The 20,666-nt window shown below is 45.0% G+C and overlaps 1 protein-coding gene across 1 annotated transcript in view; it reads left to right on the forward strand.

The window, feature by feature from the left end:
- LOC138593140 (cGMP-dependent protein kinase 1-like) overlaps positions 1-20,666 on the forward strand; it is a 70,831-nt gene that overhangs the window by 9,871 nt on the left and 40,294 nt on the right. The window contains exons 2-3 of the mRNA XM_069664008.1: positions 3,499-3,665; positions 17,482-17,595. Coding sequence (XP_069520109.1) covers positions 3,499-3,665; positions 17,482-17,595 — 281 coding nt within the window. The remainder of the gene's footprint in view (positions 1-3,498; positions 3,666-17,481; positions 17,596-20,666) is intronic.

The following is a 20,666-nucleotide window of genomic DNA, read 5'->3' on the forward strand; positions in this document are numbered from 1 at the left end:
CTGCTGTCTGTGAATGAGGTGCTTTTTGCCACGAGGCTATTTTTAACTTAGAACGGGGACAAATTTGCCCAGAATGTCGTCATAATGACTCATTTAAATACATTCAAACCGCACCGGAGCACAGAGACGCTGTTTGCTCTGCAGCACACTTTGAATGCATTCAGCCCTCTGCGTGTGCATCGAGAATGAAGCGGACAACCCTTCAGTGAATCCCCCCTTTAATGTGCAAGCCGTCACCCTCTGAGGGCCACGTAGGGCTAGCGGCAGATTGATGAAGCTGTTGTCCGTTGGTCAGGGCTGACACTCCTCGACCATGGAGGCCTCTAACATCGTACCACACATGCCCCAACCAGCAGTGAAAAATCTGTGCGTCCTGCTCTCAGTGTTAAAGTCCCGACGTAGCGTCACACGGCAGCTGCACCGCCTGTCTCTGAGAGCAGAAGGTGCAATAGTTAATATATTGGTCTTGGTGTCCCTCCTCCTGACCTTGTGTTCCTGAATGTCCAGTAAAACATCATCATTAAGCTAACGAAGATCAAACCAGGATTAGCTTAGCTTAGCTTCAGCCTCTACAGTCTGTCCTTGTTTGATCTTTTTTCTGTTTGCAAGAAGACTAAAGTTAAAGTTAATACATAGACATACTTACTGTTTACTGTCCTCTCTACACATCCGAGCTTTAGGAGAGTGACGTGGAGCTCTGCTCTTTGCTCCTGGTTCCACCTGTAACAGGCAGGTGTGAACAGGCTCCTGTAGGACGTGAACACAGATCTGAAACTGTTCTCAGATCTGTGAGTCCCTCTGAGGATCCTCAGGAGGGTTCAGTGGTTAAATATCAGCTGAGAGTCTCTCTCTGAAGTCGACAGCTGCGAGTGTTGATTTTAGGACTGTTTCATCTCTGCTCTCTCTGTTTGTCTCTTTTCAGTCCGTCTCAATTAAGACGTTTTTATTGATGTGACAGGAAGGAAACCTTTGGCTCTGCTGTGATATCCTCTCTCTCTGTGCAGTCTCTATGGGGCTCGACCGCGGCTGACTCATCCAGCTCAGAGTCGGCTTCATGACGGCTGCTCAGCTGCGTTTTATCCGTCCAAGTTTGAAGGAGGAAGGAGCTGCTCCTCTCCAAGAGTTCAAACTGATCTTTTTTCTTTTAAGTCTCATTTTTGGACGTTTTTTCCCTTTCATAGAAAGTGAGAGCTGAAAACAGACAAAGCAAAGAGCCGGGAGCAAACCCAAGTGCCACAAGCTGCAGTTCCTCTGGTGTCCACTTGAGGCTGTCTCCAGCAGTGAGTCAGTCCCCATAGAGCCCCATGTTAAACTTTACAGCAGAAATAAACATGTTTACAGCCTGGTACAAAAAACAGTTTGGGTCTCTATAGCTCATTTCTCTCTTCATGACAACTGTACGGGGAGAATCTTTATACAGCTCACCTGTTTACATTATATTAAGGCTTACAGTGATGCAGCATTAGGGGCGTGGCCTCTTTGAGTGACAGCTGGGAGCTGCTAGCTGTCTGCTAGGTGTCCCCTCAGCTAACTCAGTCACTGAACGTAACCTCTGGGCCGTGTTTGTGCTGTTGGAGCCTTTTGGAGATTTGTTCATGTAAATATCAGACAGATAATCTGTGTGTGCGCTTTATTGGACGAACAGACCGTCCAACACGTCTCACACACTGTTTTTACACTATTTATATGTTAACTGTCGGCTGCACAGTGGTGCAGTGGTTAGTGCTGTTGCCTCACAGCTAGAAGGTCACCGGTTCAAACCATGGTTTGGTCAAGGTGGGCCTTCCTGTGCAGAGTTTGCCTGATCTCTGGCGACCAGGGTGTACCCCGCCCTTCGCCCAATGACAGCTGGGATAGGCTCCCCTCCGCGGTATAGATAATGGATGGATATCTTAGTGTGTGTGCTCACCATACCTGCCTGTTAGCTCGCAGTGTCTGTTCAGCAGGTGTCTGAGGGTCGTCTCTGTGACATTAAACTGACAAAGACTGACGATGAAACAGAAGAAAATGTTAAAGCTATTAATCAAACTCACACACACACACACACACACACGCACACACACACACACACACACACAGAAAGTCGTTCCATGGTTCACCTGAGGGCTAAAACACTGAACAGTCTCTTTGTTTGTGTCTCTGTCTGAGCTGATATAAAGTCAGATAGCTGTGTGTGTGCGTGTGTGTGTGTGCGTGTGTGTGTGTGTGTGTGTGTGTGTATGCGTGTGTGTGTGTGCGTGTGTGTGTGTGTATGTGTGTGTGTGTGCGTGTGTGTGTGTGTGCGTGTGTGCGTGTGTGTGTGTGTGTGTGTGTGTGTGTGTGTATGCGTGTGTGTGTGTGTGTGTGTGCATGTGTGTGTGTGTGCGTGCGTGTGTGTGTGTGTGTGTGTGTGTGTGTGTGTGTGTGTGTGTGTGTGTGCGTGTGTGTGTGTGTGTGTGTGCGTGTGTGTGTGTGCGTGTGTGTGTGTGTGTGTGTGTGTGTATGCGTGTGTGTGTGTGCGTGTGTGTGTGTGTATGTGTGTGTGTGTGCGTGTGTGTGTGTGTGTGTGCGTGTGTGCGTGTGTGTGTGTGTGTGTGTGTGTGTGTGTGTATGCGTGTGTGTGTGTGTGTGTGTGCATGTGTGTGTGTGTGCGTGCGTGTGTGTGTGTGTGTGTGTGTGTGTGTGTGTGTGTGTGTGTGTGTGTGCGTGTGTGTGTGTGTGTGTGTGCGTGTGTGTGTGCGTGTGTGCGTGTGTGTGTGTGTGTGCGTGCGTGCGTGCGTGCGTCTGTGTGTGTGTGTGCGTGCGTGCGTGCGTGCGTGTGTGTGTGTGTATGCGCGTGCGTGTGTGTGCGTGTGTGTGTGCATGTGTGTGTGTGTGTCCTGTTGGAGTTCACTGGTCGGTTCAGATAAGCCGTCTCTGTTATTAAACAGCAATAGGAGAAAATACAACCACACACGATCAGCTGTCATAATTCAGCCAATCAGATCGCTCTGTTGAAGGCGACACGTGCAGCTCAGCCGTAGCCTCCTCTGGTTTTATGTTCACTTAAGGGTGTAAAAAACTGACCTCTGCTCATCTCCTCTGCTCGTCTCCTCCCCTTTGTCACCTCTCCTTGTTCCTCTACTTGTCTGCTTCCCTTGTCTCCTTTCTGTGTTGCCTCTTTCTTCTCCTCCCCTTGTCTTAACTATTTGTCTACTCTCCTTGTTTCCTTTACTTGTTACCTCTCCTTGTCTCCTGCCTTTGCCTCCTCTCCTCCCCTCCTCCTCTCTGCTCGTCTCCTCTCCTTGTTTTCTCTTTTCCCCTCCTTCCCTTGTCTCCTCTCTCCGTCTCCTGTATTTGTTTCCTTTCCTCCTCTCCTCTCTACCTTCTATCCTCTCATTGTCTTGTCTTCTCTCTTCCTTCTGTCCTCTCCTTCTATCCTCCTTTCCTCTCCTTGTCTCCTCTCCTTCTCTCCTCCTTCTCATCTTTCCTCATTTTGTCTCCTCTCCCTCCTCTCCCTTCCTCGCCTCCTCCCCTCAGGTCGAAGGAGATGATAAAGGAGGCCATCTTGGACAATGACTTCATGAAGAACCTGGAGCTGTCTCAGATCCAGGAGATCGTGGACTGCATGTACCCGGTGGATTATGGGAAAGACGCCTGCATCATCGAGGAGGGCGACGTGGGCTCTCTGGTCTACGTGATGGAAGGTGAGGAGCGGGAGGTCACGTGACCTGTCACATGACCTGTAGATGAAACCGGTCTCAGGCAGGTGTTTCTGTTACTTGGACATTTCGTGGTCTCGAGGCTGTTTTAACTTCGTTTGTCTCGTTGTTTTGACTTCGTGTCACTTCTTCGTTTTTTATTAGTCTCGGCCTGTGTGTCAGTAACTGCTCGTGACTGATGTTTGTTTGAGGGTTAATCAGCGTGTGTTTGTTCTGAAACGAGATCTAATCTGTAAAACATGAACATCAACTTTCAAGTGAAGAAATCAAACTTAGATAAAGAGAGGAGGAGATGAAGGAGACGAAGGAGACACAGGAGACGAAGGAGACGAAGGAGACGAGGGACACTCTGTCTCCTCGCTCGTTTTTATCAGTTTGTGAAGAAGGAGAAAAGTTGAGTTCTTCCTGTTTCATGTTGAATGAATTTGCGACGCTGTGACCTTTGAGACGTTCAGCTGACACAGACACTCTGTGCTGCTCCTGCAGAAGTTTCCTGAAGCTCAGTCTGACCTTTAGGACTTCATCAGCTGCTGTACTTCCTGTTTGTAACAGACTCATGTCTGGTTAAGTAACGTGTCAGAACGCCTGAAGGCTGCTGAACGCTGCTCTTAAACACAGATACACTCTTTGTTAAACTTCCTCATGACCACCATCATGTCCTCTCCTCTCTCTGTGTGTGCTCCTCCCTCAGTCTGAGCTCACAGGCTCTACTCTCCGTCTGCTCCTCCCTCAGTCTGAGCTCACAGGCTGTACTGCTCAGACAGGAAGGACAGCATCACTGAGAGTTCCTCACGCAGCCCTGAAGCAACGACCAAGCTTTAATAACTTAACATTATTCTGACCTTTAAACAGGAGGTTCATTCAAGTCAGGCACAGAGCAGTTTTGTTGTCTCAGATAAACCATCTCATCCAGGCATCCTCAGCGCAAAAACTGAAAATAGTTAAACTTTTGAAACACCACTGCGCTTGTCCGATATCAACTTTGTCAACAACAATGGCGGAGGAGAAGCTAATCCTGTAGGTCAAGAACGTCTGTTTGAAGTTTCCCTGTAACGTCCGTTTGAAGTTTCCCTGTAACGTCTGTTTGAAGTTACCCCGTAACGTCTGTTTGAAGTTTCCCTGTAACGTCTGTTTGAAGTTTCCCTGTAACGTCTGTTTGAAGTTACCCTGTAACGTCCGTTTGAAGTTTCCCTGTAACGTCTGTTTGAAGTTACCCCGTAACGTCTGTTTGAAGTTTCCCCGTAACGTCTGTTTGAAGTTACCCACGTAACGTCTGTTTGAAGTTTCCCTGTAACGTCTGTTTGAAGTTTCCCTGTAACGTCTGTTTGAAGTTACCCACGTAACGTCTGTTTGAAGTTACCCACGTAACGTCTGTTTGAGGTTTCCCTGTAACGTCTGTTTGAAGTTTCCCTGTAACGTCCGTTTGAAGTTTCCCTGTAACGTCCGTTTGAAGTTACCCCGTAACGTCTGTTTGAAGTTACCCCGTAACGTCTGTTTGAAGTTTCCCTGTAACGTCTGTTTGAAGTTTCCCCGTAACGTCTGTTTGAAGTTTCCCCGTAACGTCCGTTTGAAGTTTCCCCGTAACGTCCGTTTGAAGTTACCCCGTAACGTCCGTTTGAAGTTACCCCGTAACGTCCGTTTGAAGTTTCCCCGTAACGTCTGTTTGAAGTTTCCCCGTAACGTCTGTTTGAAGTTTCCCCGTAACGTCCGTTTGAAGTTTCCCCGTAACGTCCGTTTGAAGTTACCCCGTAACGTCCGTTTGAAGTTTCCCCGTAACGTCCGTTTGAAGTTACCCCGTAACGTCCGTTTGAAGTTTCCCCGTAACGTCCGTTTGAAGTTTCCCCGTAACGTCCGTTTGAAGTTACCCCGTAACGTCCGTTTGAAGTTTCCCCGTAACGTCCGTTTGAAGTTACCCCGTAACGTCCGTTTGAAGTTACCCCGTAACGTCCGTTTGAAGTTACCCTGTAACGTCTGTGTCGAGCTTTAAGGACCTTCTACAGCTCCGTTCAGACGCTTTGTGCAGCAGCTTTAAGGACCTTGCGTGTGGCTTTAAGTGTCCTTTAGCGTCTGTTGAGGTTCCCTCAGTCTGTGTTGATCTTTTCTGACCGTATCACACGTCCGATCATCAATCAGAGTTTAGGTCACAATGTTTCTGATTCACACATTTGAAGCAGTTTGTTTTCTGTGTTTTGCTTGAAGGCCGTCTGACAGCAGCAGCCGGGGATCGAACCGCTCACCCTGAAGCTGCTCTGTGAGCTCCTCCTCTCTGTCTCCTCTCTGCCTCCTCCTCCTCTCTGTCCGCTCCTCTCTGTGAGGTCCTCCTCTCTGTGAGCTCCTCCTCTCTGTCTCCTCCTCTCTGTCAGCTCCTCTCTGTCCGCTCCTCTCTGTGAGCTTCTCTCTGCCTCCTCCTCCTCTCTGCCTCCTCCTCCTCTCTGTCAGCTCCTCTCTGTGAGGTCCTCCTCTCTGTGAGCTCCTCCTCTCTGTCTCCTCCTCTCTGTCAGCTCCTCTCTGTCCGCTCCTCTCTGTGAGCTCCTCCTCTCTGTCTCCTCCTCTCTGTCAGCTCCTCTCTGTCTCCGCTCCTCTCTGTGAGCTTCTCTCTGCCTCCTCCTCCTCTCTGTCTCCTCATCCTCTCTGTGAGCTCCTCTCTGCCTCCTCCTCCTCTCTGTCTCCTCATCCTCTCTGTCTCCTCCTCCTCTCTGTCAGCTCCTCTCTGTCTCCTCCTCTCTGTCTCCTCCTCTCTGTGAGCTTCTCTCTGCCTCCTCCTCCTCTCTGCCTCCTCCTCCTCTCTGTCAGCTCCTCCTCTCTGTGAGCTCCTCTCTGTGAGCTCCTCTCTGTGAGCTTCTCTCTGCCTCCTCCTCCTCTCTGTCTCCTCATCCTCTCTGTCTCCTCCTCCTCTCTGTCAGCTCCTCTCTGTCTCCTCCTCTCTGTCTCCTCCTCTCTGCCTCCTCCTCTCTGTCTCCTCCTCTCTGTCTCCTCCTCCTCTCCTCCTCCTCCTCTCTGTTTCCTCCTCCTCTCTGTCTCCTCCTCTCTGCCTCCTCCTCCTCTCTGCCTCCTCCTCCTCTCTGTCTCCTCCTCTCTGCCTCCTCCTCCTCTCTGCCTCCTCCTCTCTGCCTCCTCCTCCTCTCTGCTGGAGGTTAGTGTGTTACATAAGCAGCCTGTCTCTGAACGTGCTCCTCCCACCTGCAGCAGGTGGATGTCGGCCTCTTGTGTGGTGTGGATGCAGGTTGTTCAGAGTAAAGATGTTCCTGTGAGGTGTTAGATATTAAAGTGTCTCCGCCCCTCACCGGGTCGCCGTGGCCTCTCAGACAGGACTTTCAGACCCGCCAACAGCCACACGTTGGTGTTGCATTTTACAGGACGGTTTTATCTCCTTGTGTCCGTGTTCCTGGACTCACAGCGGCTCAATAACAATCCTCCAGATGGCCAATCCTCCGTGCCGGTGGGTGGCAGCGAGCGGTGTGAAACAACTGATTACATTTATATCTAAGTAAAAGCTGCTGGGCGGATCACACTACACGCTGAATGTAAGAGCGCGTCCTCACGATCTGGAACATATCTTTGTGTCAGGTTTTATACAAAAGGGATGTGAGCTAATAAGCATATTAATGTTAAAATGACTCACTTTTGAATGGAGTCTGGTGTGGGCAGGCAGGGTTCAGTCAGACGGATTGTACGAATCATAATAGTGTGTGTGTGTGTGTGTGTGTGTGCGTGTGCATGTGTGCGCGTGTGCGCGCTTGTGTGTGTGCGTGAGTGTGTGCGCGTGTGTGTGTGTGTGTGCGTGAGTGTGTCCGGCTCAGACTAATTGGGTCAGCCTCTGAAGTGGGCGAGCGAGCTACAGACTTGCAGAGAGAGAGAAAGAGAGACTTTAAGAGTATAAATAAAAATAAACACTTTCCAAGCTGTATGATGATGTCATGATGATGTCGCAGTGATGTCATCAGTCTACAGATAGTTGAACACACTGGCTGTGTTGCATTAACTGGAGGTTGGGAGTTCGAAAGACCTTTATCAGGCAGGTGGTGAACACGATCCAGATGCATCATGGGAGATGTAGGATTTAGTGTTTTGTCTCAACCTGAGCTTTAAGTGTTGGAAGAAGAAGGCTGATTTATTACCTGAGTACAGGTAGTAACAGCACAGTGTAGAAACCTTTAACATGTAAACAGCAGAAATATTATCTATGAAATAAATGAATTATAATATTGATGCTCTTTAATGTTGTGTTTGGTAAAGCTCATTATGAAGCCTCTGGAAACCCACCTTCTAACTATCTCATGTCGGTACATAAAAGTTATCATTTAAAAAGCATCAGGAATGATTTTTAATCCAAACTGGAGTCAAGTTTTAAACATTAAAGATTCATGTTGATGCTTAACTTTGATTTCATGTCTGCATTTTTCTACTAACACGCTGTTCCAGAGGCTTCAATGAATTTATACACTGCTGGTTAGTTTAATATATAATAGAACATGTTTATTTATTGATTTTTGTTTTAATAATGTGAACATGTAAAGAACGTTAGGCTGAGAGAGAGGAGAGAGGAGTCCTCCTCCTCGAACTGTGACGACAGAGAGACGAAAAATAAAACACAAAGAAATAAAAGAACAAAGCAGATTCAGTGTGTGTGTGTGTGTGTGTGTGTGTGTGTGTGTGTGTGTGTGAGTGTGTGTGTGTGCGTGTGTGTGAGTGTGTGTGTGTGCGTGTGTGCGTGTGTGTGTGTGCGTGTGTTGGGGATGGGGGGCGCACAGATGGCTAAATATAACGACCTCTGTCACAGGAAGAGGAAGTGATCCCTAAAAACAGACCACAACAAAGATAGACTGATAGTGTGTGTATGTGTGTGTGTGTGTGCGTGTGTGTGTGTTTGTGTGAGTGTGTGTGTGTGTGTGTGTGTGTGTGTATGCGTGTGTGTCCGTGTATGCGTGTGTGTCCGTGTGTGTGTGTGTGTGTGTGTGTGTGTGTGATAAAAATGATGCCCAATGATACTGTGATTGGAGGAAGAAACAGATGCAGCAGTTTGGTCTCATTATGTACAAGACAGGACACACACACACACACACACACACACACAGCTCTCTAGTGGATGCGGTTGGCATGACAACCTGTTAGATGACCATGTTTGGCATTTAAAATGTTTTCACGGTTTGGAAATTTTGGAATCAATTTAAAAAGAAAGAAAGGAGAGATATAAAAAAAGAAACTCGAGTGAGGGAGAGAGGAGGAGAGGAAGGGAGGAGGAGAGGAAGGGAGGGAGGAAAGGGAGCTTGAGAGGACACAGTAGGAGGAGAGGGAGGGAAGAAAGGAAAGAAACGGGTTGGAGGTTGGAGGATAATCATCTTCTATGTCAGATTTCATACAAAAGTGGTTGAAGCTAATATGCTAATCAGTCTTAAAATGAGTCATTTTTGAATGGAGTCTGGTGAGTGAGAGTTTATTTACATATAAAGCTCTTGAACCTCTCTAGTTTGAGAGCAACTTTAATGTCCTCATTTCTGAAAACACTTCACTCACTGCTGGTTATCTCTCTCTCTCTCTCTCCCTCTCTCTCTGTGTGTGTGTGTGTGTGTGTGTACACATCTACATACATTAAATATAACATTGACTCTGTTTCCCATTCGTCTACAGCTTCAATGTATTGAAAAAAATGCTGATATTATGTGTAATATTAAATAATCTTTTTTTTTGTTTTTAGGTTAAAAACTTTTAAAAGTAAACTTTATATACAAACAGTTGGATGACGGATTAAAAAGAGGAGAGAAAACGATGCAGAAGAACTACTACAGCTTCCTGTCTCTGTCAGCTTCCTGTCTCTGTCAGCTTCCTGTCCCTGTCAGCTTCCTGTCTCTGTCAGCTTCCTGTCCCTGTCAGCTTCCTGTCTCTGTCAGCTTCCTGTCCCTGTCAGCTTCCTTTCCCTGTCAGCTTCCTGTCTCTGTCAGCTTCCTGTCCCTGTCAGCTTCCTTTCCCTGTCAGCTTCCTGTCTCCGTCAGCTTCCTGCCTCCGTCAGCTTCCTGTCCCCGTCAGCTTCCTGTCCCTGTCAGCTTCCTGTCTCCGTCAGCTTCCTCTCCCTGTCAGCTTCATCAGCTTCCTGTCCCCGTCAGCTTCCTGTCTCCGTCAGCTTCCTGTCTCCGTTAGCTTCCTGTCCCTGTCAGCTTCCTGTCTCCGTCAGCTTCCTGGCCCCATCAACTTCGTCAGCTTCCTGTCCCTGTCAGCTTCCTGTCTCCGTCAGCTCCCTGTCTCCGTCAGCTCCCTGTCCCCGTCAGCTTCCTGTCAGAGCTCTCAGCTGCTCTCATCTCTTTATCAGACGTCAAACAGTCGAGTGGATGCACATTAATTAGTTTGGAGAGCGTGTCTCAGTTTACACAAACAAAGACAGGAATGAGTGTTAGCGGAGGAGGTCTCACTCTGATCTGTTTGTGATGATTACAGTCAAATTAACTCAGTGACCCCAGTTCAGACAATCAAACACCCTGCAGGGATTTTCAAATTAAAGCTTGTTATCGTCTCAGATGAAGAGTGAATTTAAACCAGTGTTTTACTCATTGCGCCTCCTCTCCTCTGACGGGGAGCTTCATGTTCTGGAGGCAGATGTTGAAGCATCTTTAGAGCTTCTCAAAAAACTCTACAAGCTGCATCTGTGACCCACATGGACTCACATAAAAACTATTAGTTCACATCTTCATGATCCCAGAGGATGAATCCCTCTGACGCTTCCTCTGTGCTCAAACACATCTTAACTTTCACTTCAAATTGGAGTTTCCCAGCATGCATTTCACACACATGGGGGGGGGGGCTACCTGGATAGTGATGTAACAGTGTGTACCCACCCTGTCGTCCAAATATGGTCACTTCTGGTCCAATAAAAACAAGATGCGACGGCCAAAATGACAAATGAAAAACTCAAGGCTTAAAGACAGCAGCGAACAAACCTGTGGGTGACGCCAGGTGAGCTGCATCCACTTCTCATATGCAGTCAAACAGCAGTGATGAGGGAGAACTTGGGACAGTTGTTAGTCACGTCTGTCAGAAAAGCTGCCTGAGAGAGAAAAGAAAAAACTCTGTCCTCACAGGAACGTGAACGTCCTCTCTGTCTCAACACAACACCCAGCAGCCAATCAGAGACAGACACAAACAGTAAATAGAAAACAACACAGCACCGTCCTGCAGTGTTCACAAAGAACTCACACACCTGCATCCTGCCTGAGTGAGGTTTTATTAAAGCACCTCTCTCTCTCTCTGCGTCCCTCTCTGTGGTAGTCGGTCGCCCACGCTGTTCTCTCACTCCGTCCACCTTCTCTGTTAAATATTAAACAGGTTTTCTTCACTTCGACCTGTGACTCCTCCTCTTATGTGCCAGAATGTGTACGAATGACTAGAGGGACAGTTTGTGTTGTGAGCTACCCCTGAACAGTCAGCGTGTTACTTAAAGATGATGGTCAGTCTTCTGTCTGACGCACAGGAGCTGAGTTATGTAGCGCTCAGAGTTTCACAGAGCCACACGTCCTGTAGCCTCTTACAGAAGCGTCTGTGATATTTCAAATGAGTTCCACTCTTCATCTCGCAGTGAGGCCGCTCTGACCTGTAGCTGTAAGTGCAGTGAGATGATCTCAGCTGCTTCTGATATGAAACATCCTGTGACCTTACCTGTGTGTATTTACACCTGTCTTCATGCTGCTGTCCTGTGAGCAGCGGACGGAGCGGACAGTGTGTGTTTGTCTCATTTATTTACACGTGTAACGTTGAAGGAGTTACGAGACGCTGTACAGAGACAGGTAACAGCTTCATGATGACATCACAGCTGTGAGGTGTGTGTGATGTCGACGCGTAATTCACTGTAATCATACAACATGTGTTACAGGCCTGAAATTACATTCAGTGTGTGTGTGTGTGTGTGTGTGTGTGTGTGTGTGTGTGTGTGTGTGTGTGTGTGTGTGTGTGTGTGTGTGTGTGTGTGTGTGTGTGTGTGTGTGTGTGTGTGTGTGTGTGTTATTAGAGATCATTACAGCCTGCAATTACAGTAACAGACACTCTGCATGACCCTGACCCTGTGTGTGTGTGCATGTGTGTGTGCGTGTGTGTGCGCGTGTGTGTGTGCTGATCGTCCTGATCATGATTCATGTGTATTTGCAGAAAGATGAATCAGATCTCGTGTTCGTCTTTCTGCAGACATAAAACCGTGAGCTGAACGTTTTCTGCTTTGTGAACAAACTGACAAAGCTAACGTTAGCATGCTAATGTCTCAACCATTTAGAGTTCAGTCGACATATCTGACCTGAAACTTGATAAATGCTGACTAATTATATTATTATTACTTAAATACCACAACAGGCGGCTAGTTAGCTTAGCATAATCAGATGTTTCCCTTACATTATAAACACTATAAACTGTGACTCACTGATTTCTCCTTTTATAAAGAAATGAAACAAACAGCTACATTTATAAAGATTTATCTGTCAGCTGCTAACACTGCAAAGTTATGCCAGCTTGTGATGCTACACTAACTTCCTGTTTACGTAGAAGACTGATTCTGATTGGACAGAGCATAGTATGTACACATTACTAAAGTCTTTACAAGCTGACCTGATTGACTTAACGCTTCGTCTCTGTGTCGCTTCTTCAGTGAAACATTTGTAAAACCCCACAGAGACGGGCGGAGATGCTAACCCCGCTGTTAGCAACATGATCAATGATGTGTGAAGGGAAACATGAAGGTTTAGTCTGCCTGACTCATTTATCCTTAATACAATAATCTATAACCCACTATAATGATCTAATAATCTAACATCAGTGTGCTGGGTGTTGATAAGTTCATGGAGCTGTCCATGGTGCTGAAGCAGCAGACTGATTCATGATCATAACTCTCTTAGTCCCGCCTTCTTGCCACTCTCATACTGTATATCTAATATTCTGTAAACTACAGACTGTACGGAGAAGTGTCACCGTCACATTTAAAGTGACAACATAATATTTCATCATCATTCAGCTCATGAGCTACTGAAAGTACGACCTGACCCCCGAAAGAGCCATGACACTGTAAACGCTGACGTGTGAGACAAAGGCCAACAGATGTTTCTGACATCAGACAGTTTATTACGTCTTTACGGCATCTCCAGAGTCTGCTCAGTTTTTACTCACATCTCTACATTTACACAAACCCAAAACACAGGTTCAGTCTTCCTCTCCGTACGATGTGCGTTTGCAGTCTTTGTGTGCTTGTGACTCTGGTGTTGTCAAGGTTTGGGGTTAAACCAAAAAGGTGAGGACCCAGGTGCACACTTTGATATTATAAGTTTAATAAACAAAGGGCAAAAATGCACAAACAAAATCTAAACTCCAACAAAAGACAAAAAAGGAAAATCAAAAGACAGAGCAAAAAACTTACAAACTAAACCAGGAAACAGGTAAGCCAAGGGAACACGAGGAGCCACGAGGAAATGAGGGGATGCACGAAGATGATCCAGAGTAGACACACGAGGAACAATTTCACAGAAGGGAGGTCACGGACAGAGACTCACACAGGATGGACGACAATGAGCTGGCACAGAAGGGGACAGAGACTAAATACACACAGGGTAATCAGGGACAGGTGAGGCTAATTAACACAGGTGAACACAATGACGGCAGGGCACACCATCTAAAAGGCGGGAAACAGAACAAAGGAAGGAAGTAAGACAAGACATGACATACAAGGGGCGAGAACTACAAAATAAAACAGGAAACACTAGAAACCAAACGCAGGACTACAAAGTAAAACAGGAAATTCTCTCCAAGAAATGCACGACTAAACCAACACAGGAACACGATGTACTAAATACAAAACAACAAGAACTCAAGACAACAAGAGACAGAGTGACAAAGGAAAACAGGAAATGACATCTAAACACCAAAATACAAAACAACATCACTAAACTAGAATGACTCAGGACAGGTGTTTAATCACTCGGACATTTCCAGTCTGCCGTCGTACCTTTGAATCCATGTTCATCAACATCAGTGTGAAATGTCAGAGTGTGTTTGAACGTGTGATGCAGCTCAGACACACAGATGATCACACTGATCACATGTCCAACAGAAACAACCAGAGATGTGTACAGTCATGAACAAAGCTTCGTCATCATGCGCAGCACGTCTTTATCATTAATATTATTGTTTGATTTGTTATCTGAGACATTAAATGATAAACTGATTCTGTCTGCTCACGAGTCACGTCTCGTTTAAAACACTGAAAGAGACACGAAAAACACTAAGAACAGGTTCAAAACCAGTCTGTTCCCTTCAAAATAAAAGTCTGTTCCCTTCAAAATAAAATGTTTTACAGTCCAATATTAAAAGTCTGTTCCCTTCAAAATAAAAGTCTGTTCCCTTCAAAATAAAATGTTTTACAGTCCAATATTAAAAGTCTGTTCCCTTCAAAATAAAAGGTTTTACAGTGTGATATTAAGTCTGTTCCCTTCAAAATAAAAGTCTGTTCCCTTCAAAATAAAAGGTTTTACAGTCCAATATTAAAAGTCTGTTCCCTTCAAAATAAAAGTCTGTTCCCTTCAAAATAAAATGTTTTACAGTGTGATATTAAGTCTGTTCCCTTCAAAATAAAAGTCTGTTCCTTTCAAAATAAAATGTTTTACAGTGCAATATTAAAAGTCTGTTCCCTTCAAAATAAAATGTTTTACAGTCCAATATTAAGTCTGTTCCCTTCAAAATAAAATGTTTTACAGTGTAATATTAAAAGTCTGTTCCCTTCAACATAAAAGTCTGTTCCTTTCAAAATAAAATGTTTTACAGTGCAATATTAAAAGTCTGTTCCCTTCAAAATAAAATGTTTTACAGTCCAATATTAAGTCTGTTCCCTTCAAAATAAAATGTTTTACAGTGTAATATTAAAAGTCTGTTCCCTTCAAAATAAAAGTCTGTTCCCTTCAAAATAAAATGTTTTACAGTCCAATATTAAAAGTCTGTTCCCTTCAAAATAAAATGTTTTACAGTCCAATATTAAAAGTCTGTTCCCTTCAAAATAAGTCTGTTCCCTTCAAAATAAAAGGTTTTACCGTCCAATATTAAAAGTCTGTTCCCTTCAAAATAAAATGTTTTACAGTGTGATATTAAGTCTGTTCCCTTCAAAATAAAAGTCTGTTCCTTTCAAAATAAAATGTTTTACAGTGCAATATTAAAAGTCTGTTCCCTTCAAAATAAAATGTTTTACAGTCCAATATTAAAAGTCTGTTCCCTTCAAAATATTTTTTTTTACAGTGTAATATTAAAAGTCTGTTCCCTTCAAAATAAAATGTTTTACAGTGTTATATTAAAAGTTTGTTCCCTTCAAAATAAAATGTTTTACAGTGTAATATTAAAAGTCTGTTCCCTTCAAAATAAAATGTTTTACAGTCCAATATTAAGTCTGTTCCCTTCAAAATAAAATGTTTTACAGTGTAATATTAAAAGTTTGTTCCCTTCAAAATAAAATGTTTTACAGTCCAATATTAAGTCTGTTACCTTCAAAATAAAATGTTTTACAGTGTAATATTAAAAGTCTGTTTCCTTCAAAATAAAAGTCTGTTCCTTTCAAAATAAATTTTTTTACAGTGCAATATTAAAAGTCTGTTCCCTTCAAAATAATTTTTTTTACAGTGCAATATTAAAAGTCTGTTCCCTTCAAAATACATTTTTTTACAGTGCAATATTAAAAGTTTTTTCCCTTCAAAATAAAATGTTTTACAGTGTAATATTAAAAGTTTGTTCCCTTCAAAATAAAATGTTTTACAGTGCAATATTCAAATATTAAAATGTTGTGAATCTCCTCAAACGTCACTGAATGTGAAGTTGAGTAAATGATTCATCCTCACCAATGAAAGCCGACAGTCTTTGATGTGCAAACACAAACACAAACACACATTGGCCACCTGCCTTTTTCCCTAGCTTTCGTGTGTGTGTGTGTGTGTGTGTGTGTGTGTGTGTTGAGTTTAATCCAACCCTCCAATTAAATTAATGAAAGCAGATCTGAGAGATTTATTATTTTCGATGTGTTGCAGCAGACAAAACTAATTTGTCCCTATCACACACACTCACACACACACACACACTCACACTCACACACAACACACACTCACACTCACACACACACACTCTCACACACACACACACACACACACACACACACACACACACTCACACACACTCACACTCACACTCACACACTCTCACACACACACACACACACACACGGTTCGACATTGATCAGTGACGTCTCAAATGAAGTCAGACGTGTAGCCGCAGATCTTCGCCCTGTCGTCTTCCTGCTTTAAAAGCTTTTTCTCTGAATTGTTTGTTTTACAGGAAACTTTTTGCTGCTCAGATTTTATTTTACCAACAAGCTGATGAATTGAATCGTGAATGTGTCTGCAGGTGTTCTACCTGGACACCGAGTCTTTATAATAATTCAGCCTGTGTGTGATGTAAACAGGAATCAAAAGGCAGAAACAGGTGGAACACAAATTATTCAAAGGGGCTATGTGTAATGTTTTACATATTCATCAATCAAATATCATTTTTTATTGCCAATGTGTGAAGGGACAGCAGAGGAGACCTTCCCCAGCTTCCTCCATCGGCCCGAACAACCTGTGGGCTGATCTTTATGTAAAACACTCAGGACGGTTTTTCCTCGAGGATGTGACGTATCTGCACGTTGCCGAGTACCTCTGCCGAGAGCTCATTCTGCACCACTACAGTCACAGTGTGCAACACGAGACAACGCAGGCTGTGAAATGGAGACGGATCGTGTTAACAAACGACAGCACCCACAACAACACAACACAAACTACACACAAGAATAAAAACAACAATAAGTTTATCTAGTGAAGCCCGTCTGACCAAACAGGAAGTGACCGACGTCAGGGGGAAAACTAGAGTCAACATCGGCAGGGCATGCGACTCATGGAGACCTTCGACTGCTTTGGGGATCAAAACCGACCCACGACTTATTGTTGTCATAGAAACAAAACCCGCGTGCAGCGTTCTCTCGCCGCGTGCAGCGTTTTCTCTCTCACAGCACAAGAGCTTCATCCCAGCTCTCTGCAGCCGCCCCGCCTGGCTGATGTTCGCCAACGCTCGTGATGATTTGCTGATTCGCCGGCGTGATGCTAACTTAGTGTTAAAGCCTTTACCCTGCATCGCTCTGTTATCTGGTTGGATGCCAAAAATATAAAAGAACAGATTCTTATTTGAAGGATGTTTTCCGGTTTCCGTCTTTGCTTCTGACCTGGCCGTGACACAACACATTAAGAAGTTTCTGTGTCGCTCTGAGGCCTTGGTCATACTAACCCTCCCTAAAGTCTGACTTCACTAATGATGCTCCCTTTTCTTGGAATCAGCTGCGAACTTCTCAAAGTGTGATGTTTTCTTTCTCATCACTCTGTAGTGTCTTTGTTTTAAGACACTCAGGTGTTGTGACTGTCTGTGCTGCTGCCTCTGTTGGCCGAACATTGGGAGGGACAACATGGCTGGTTAAATAAAGATGAATCAACTACTATAAAAGAAGTTAGAGAGAAGTGATGAGTCTGAACTCCTCGGGCAGTCTTTAATCTGCCTGTGGAACCTTCCTCAGGTGAACACCTGCAGTAAGTTACACACGCCTGGTTCTGTAAAGCTCTGATTCTCTGATACTTTTACATTTTACTTCAGTAAAGTTTGATTTCAGCTGAGAGAAGTTCAACTGATCAAACACTTTGACTTCCTGTTTGAATCTTCCAAAATAAAAGTCTGTCTCTCTTTCTCTGTCTCTCTCTTTGTGTGACTGTCTCTCGCCCAGAGGGGAAGGTGGAGGTGACCAAAGAGGGGATGAAGTTGTGCACGATGGGACCGGGCAAAGTGTTCGGAGAGCTCGCCATCCTCTACAACTGCACGCGGACGGCGACGGTCAAGAGTGAGTTCAAGATAATCACAGTTTCATTCTGATGTTTGAGCTTCTCAGTAGTCTCTAACGTCAACACTGACCGTACCATCGACGGTACAAAGACGACCAGCTCCACCTCCTCTCGTCTGTGCTGGAGCGGTCAGCAGAGGTCAGGGGTCATGATCAGCGGGGTTTGTAGGATGTTGGTTAAAAGAAGAATGAAGAATTATTCATTTAATTTAGTTTAACGCTCCTTTAAATATTCATTTTATTTATTTCTGTGGGATCTTTCTTCTTCATGTTCTGACGAGGAAAGTTAAACCTGGTTAGTAAGTTGCAGAGAAAATGGAAAGTCCAAAATGTGTGAGTGTTTGTGCACCGGAGGAGAGCCGCTCAGGTGGAAGGTGTTTTCACCTGAGCTGCTCATTAAATCTGAAGGAATCTGGAAATCATCCAAAAAATGTTTCTACAGTTTTCTGAGTCCCGGACGATCGAACGCACAGACAGCTGAGTCTAACGATGTCGATCATCTCAGTCTGCAGCTGCAGGAATGTTTGTCCTTCTGCAGGCGTTCACGTCGGAGTGATGGAGGTGATTTACTCGCTAATTATTCAGCTCGTTGACACGGCACCTCCATGTGACTGCAGCTCGTCCTCTCAGCTGTACATGTTTGTCAGGAGGAGTTCTCTGTGTATCACGTCATGTGGAAATCACTAATAATGCTCTAATCTATATTCCTATAGCAGCACTGGCAGCACTGTACACATATCAATACACCCTGCTGAGTTCCTGCTGGTGTTTTGAAGGTTAAAGGTCACCACTGGACACTAATATCCACTGCAGACATGATGAAAACAAGTGGAACATCTGGAAGTTTCTCTCCTTCAGTAAGAACTGGTGAAACTGAGTTTAACAGTTGGTCTGCCGGAGGAGCTGACGAGCGCTCGACAGCAGGAGTGGGAGGCTGCCGTCTGAACCCATAAAACATCAACCACAACTCTGACAGCTGTGTGTGTTTCTGTGCGTGGACCTCCAACTTTTTGTCAGGGCTTCCTGGTGGAGCGCTCGCTTAGCAGCAGTTGCCAGGCAACACCATCCGGTCCAGCCAATGAGCTAACTTTTGGCAGCAGCGTCTCTTGGCAACAGCGCTGGGTTCGAGGGGATTCGTTTTCCGTTTGCTGAAGCTTTTTGCTCGTTATCTTCACATTAACACACGAGCTCCAGCTGGAGTTTATCGGCACTCACAGCTTTAACTTTCTGCTTTTTCACTTCCACACGGAGCGGTCAGCTTTATGGCTGCATGTGAAGAATTAGCACCAGTTTACATGACAACACTGGACTGTGAGTGATGCTCAGTGGACAGGAACCAGGACACAAATGTGCTGCTGAAGGAGGTTTACACTCAGGAAGCTTCACTCTGTTCTCATGCAGATTTAACATTCAGTGCTACTAGAGATGAATTATTGATAACAGGACACACAGGACGTTTGTCTCTGAGTGAAGCTAAACAGTTAGCTTAGTTAGCTTCGTGACAAATTTAAAAAAAATTAATTTACTGAAAAAAAGAAAAAACAATGAATGATCACTGACGGGGGGGGGTTTACTCAGCAGGCCTGGTAGTAGATGTAGCATTGTTGCTAGTAGCAGTATGGTGTTAGCAGTAGTAGCAGCGTTAGCGTTAGCATAAGCAGTCTTATGAGCCGTAGTCGCTGCAGCAGGTGGTCCTCCGTGTTCTCTCTCTGGGTCTCTGTAACGGTTCGTCGGTGTGTTCGAGAGCAGCTGCCCGGGAACATGAATGACGAATGTGTTTGTATTACATCACCTGTTTATTACATCTCTGGCCTTTCTGACCTTTGACCTTTACCACACACACATTTGGCTGTTTGTAGTGTCGCTGTGACAGGAAGTCATTAATAAACACAAATGGTAATCATTCAGCCGTGAGGAGAGACCACCTGAAACACCACACACACACACACACACACACACCAGAACATTAGTGTCTCCTGTTGTTTCCGTGGTTACGCAGACACTTGGCATTGCCGTAGCAACAGACAGCGGGTCATAAAGCAGATAAAGAAATAATAGAAGTTTGAACAAACACACACTGTGTTTCCAGCACAGATGCTGCAGCAGCTCCGAGTCACGACTATTCCACCGTCGATCATGTGTCCGCCACTTTGATTGATTAATTTATGAGTGATTATAAAGTGTCTGATATTCAGGTGTGGATCAGGGCTCCTGAATGTCAACAAGACGTTCGATTAAATATTCACATTAAACTGAAATCACATTTTTTACTTATTTTTCTTAATACAAAACAATAATTGATGAAAATATTGGTGACTATTGAACAGACGAACAGACGGACAGACGAACAGAAGAACAGACGAACAGAAGAACAGACGAACAGAAGAACAGACGAACAGAAGAACAGACGAACAGACGAACAGACAAACAGAAGAACAGATGAACAGACGAACAGACGAACAGAAGAACAGACGAACAGAAGAACAGATGAACAGACGAACAGACGAACAGAAGAACAGACGAACAGAAGAACAGACGGACAGACGAACAGAAGAACAGACGAACAGACGAACAGAAGAACAGACGAACAGACGAACAGAAGAACAGACGAACAGAAGAACAGAAGAACAGACGAACAGAAGGACAGACGGACAGACGAACAGAAGAACAGACGGACAGACGGACAGACGAACAGACGAACAGAAGGACAGACGGACAGACGAACAGACGAACAGACGAACAGACGGACAGAAGAACAGAAGAACAGACGAACAGACGGACAGACGGACAGAAGAACAGTCGAACAGACGAACAGACGGACAGACGGACAGACGAACAGACGGACAGACGGACAGAAGAACAGTCGAACAGACGAACAGACGAACAGACGAACAGACGGACAGACGGACAGAAGAACAGACGAACAGACGGACAGACGGACAGACGAACAGACGAACTGAGTACTTGCTCTCCAGCTGCTCAGACAGTTGACTCTGATCAGAATGATCTGGATGTGGAAAGCCTGTTTTCTATCCAGGATCAGATAATCCAGTTTCCTGTTGTCCTGGATT

Source organism: Semicossyphus pulcher, unplaced genomic scaffold, assembly GCF_022749685.1.
Source record: "Semicossyphus pulcher isolate SPU_LCO1_2020_fin unplaced genomic scaffold, fSemPul1.0.p SCAF_16, whole genome shotgun sequence".
In the NCBI taxonomy this organism is placed as follows: Eukaryota; Metazoa; Chordata; class Actinopteri; order Labriformes; family Labridae; genus Semicossyphus; species Semicossyphus pulcher.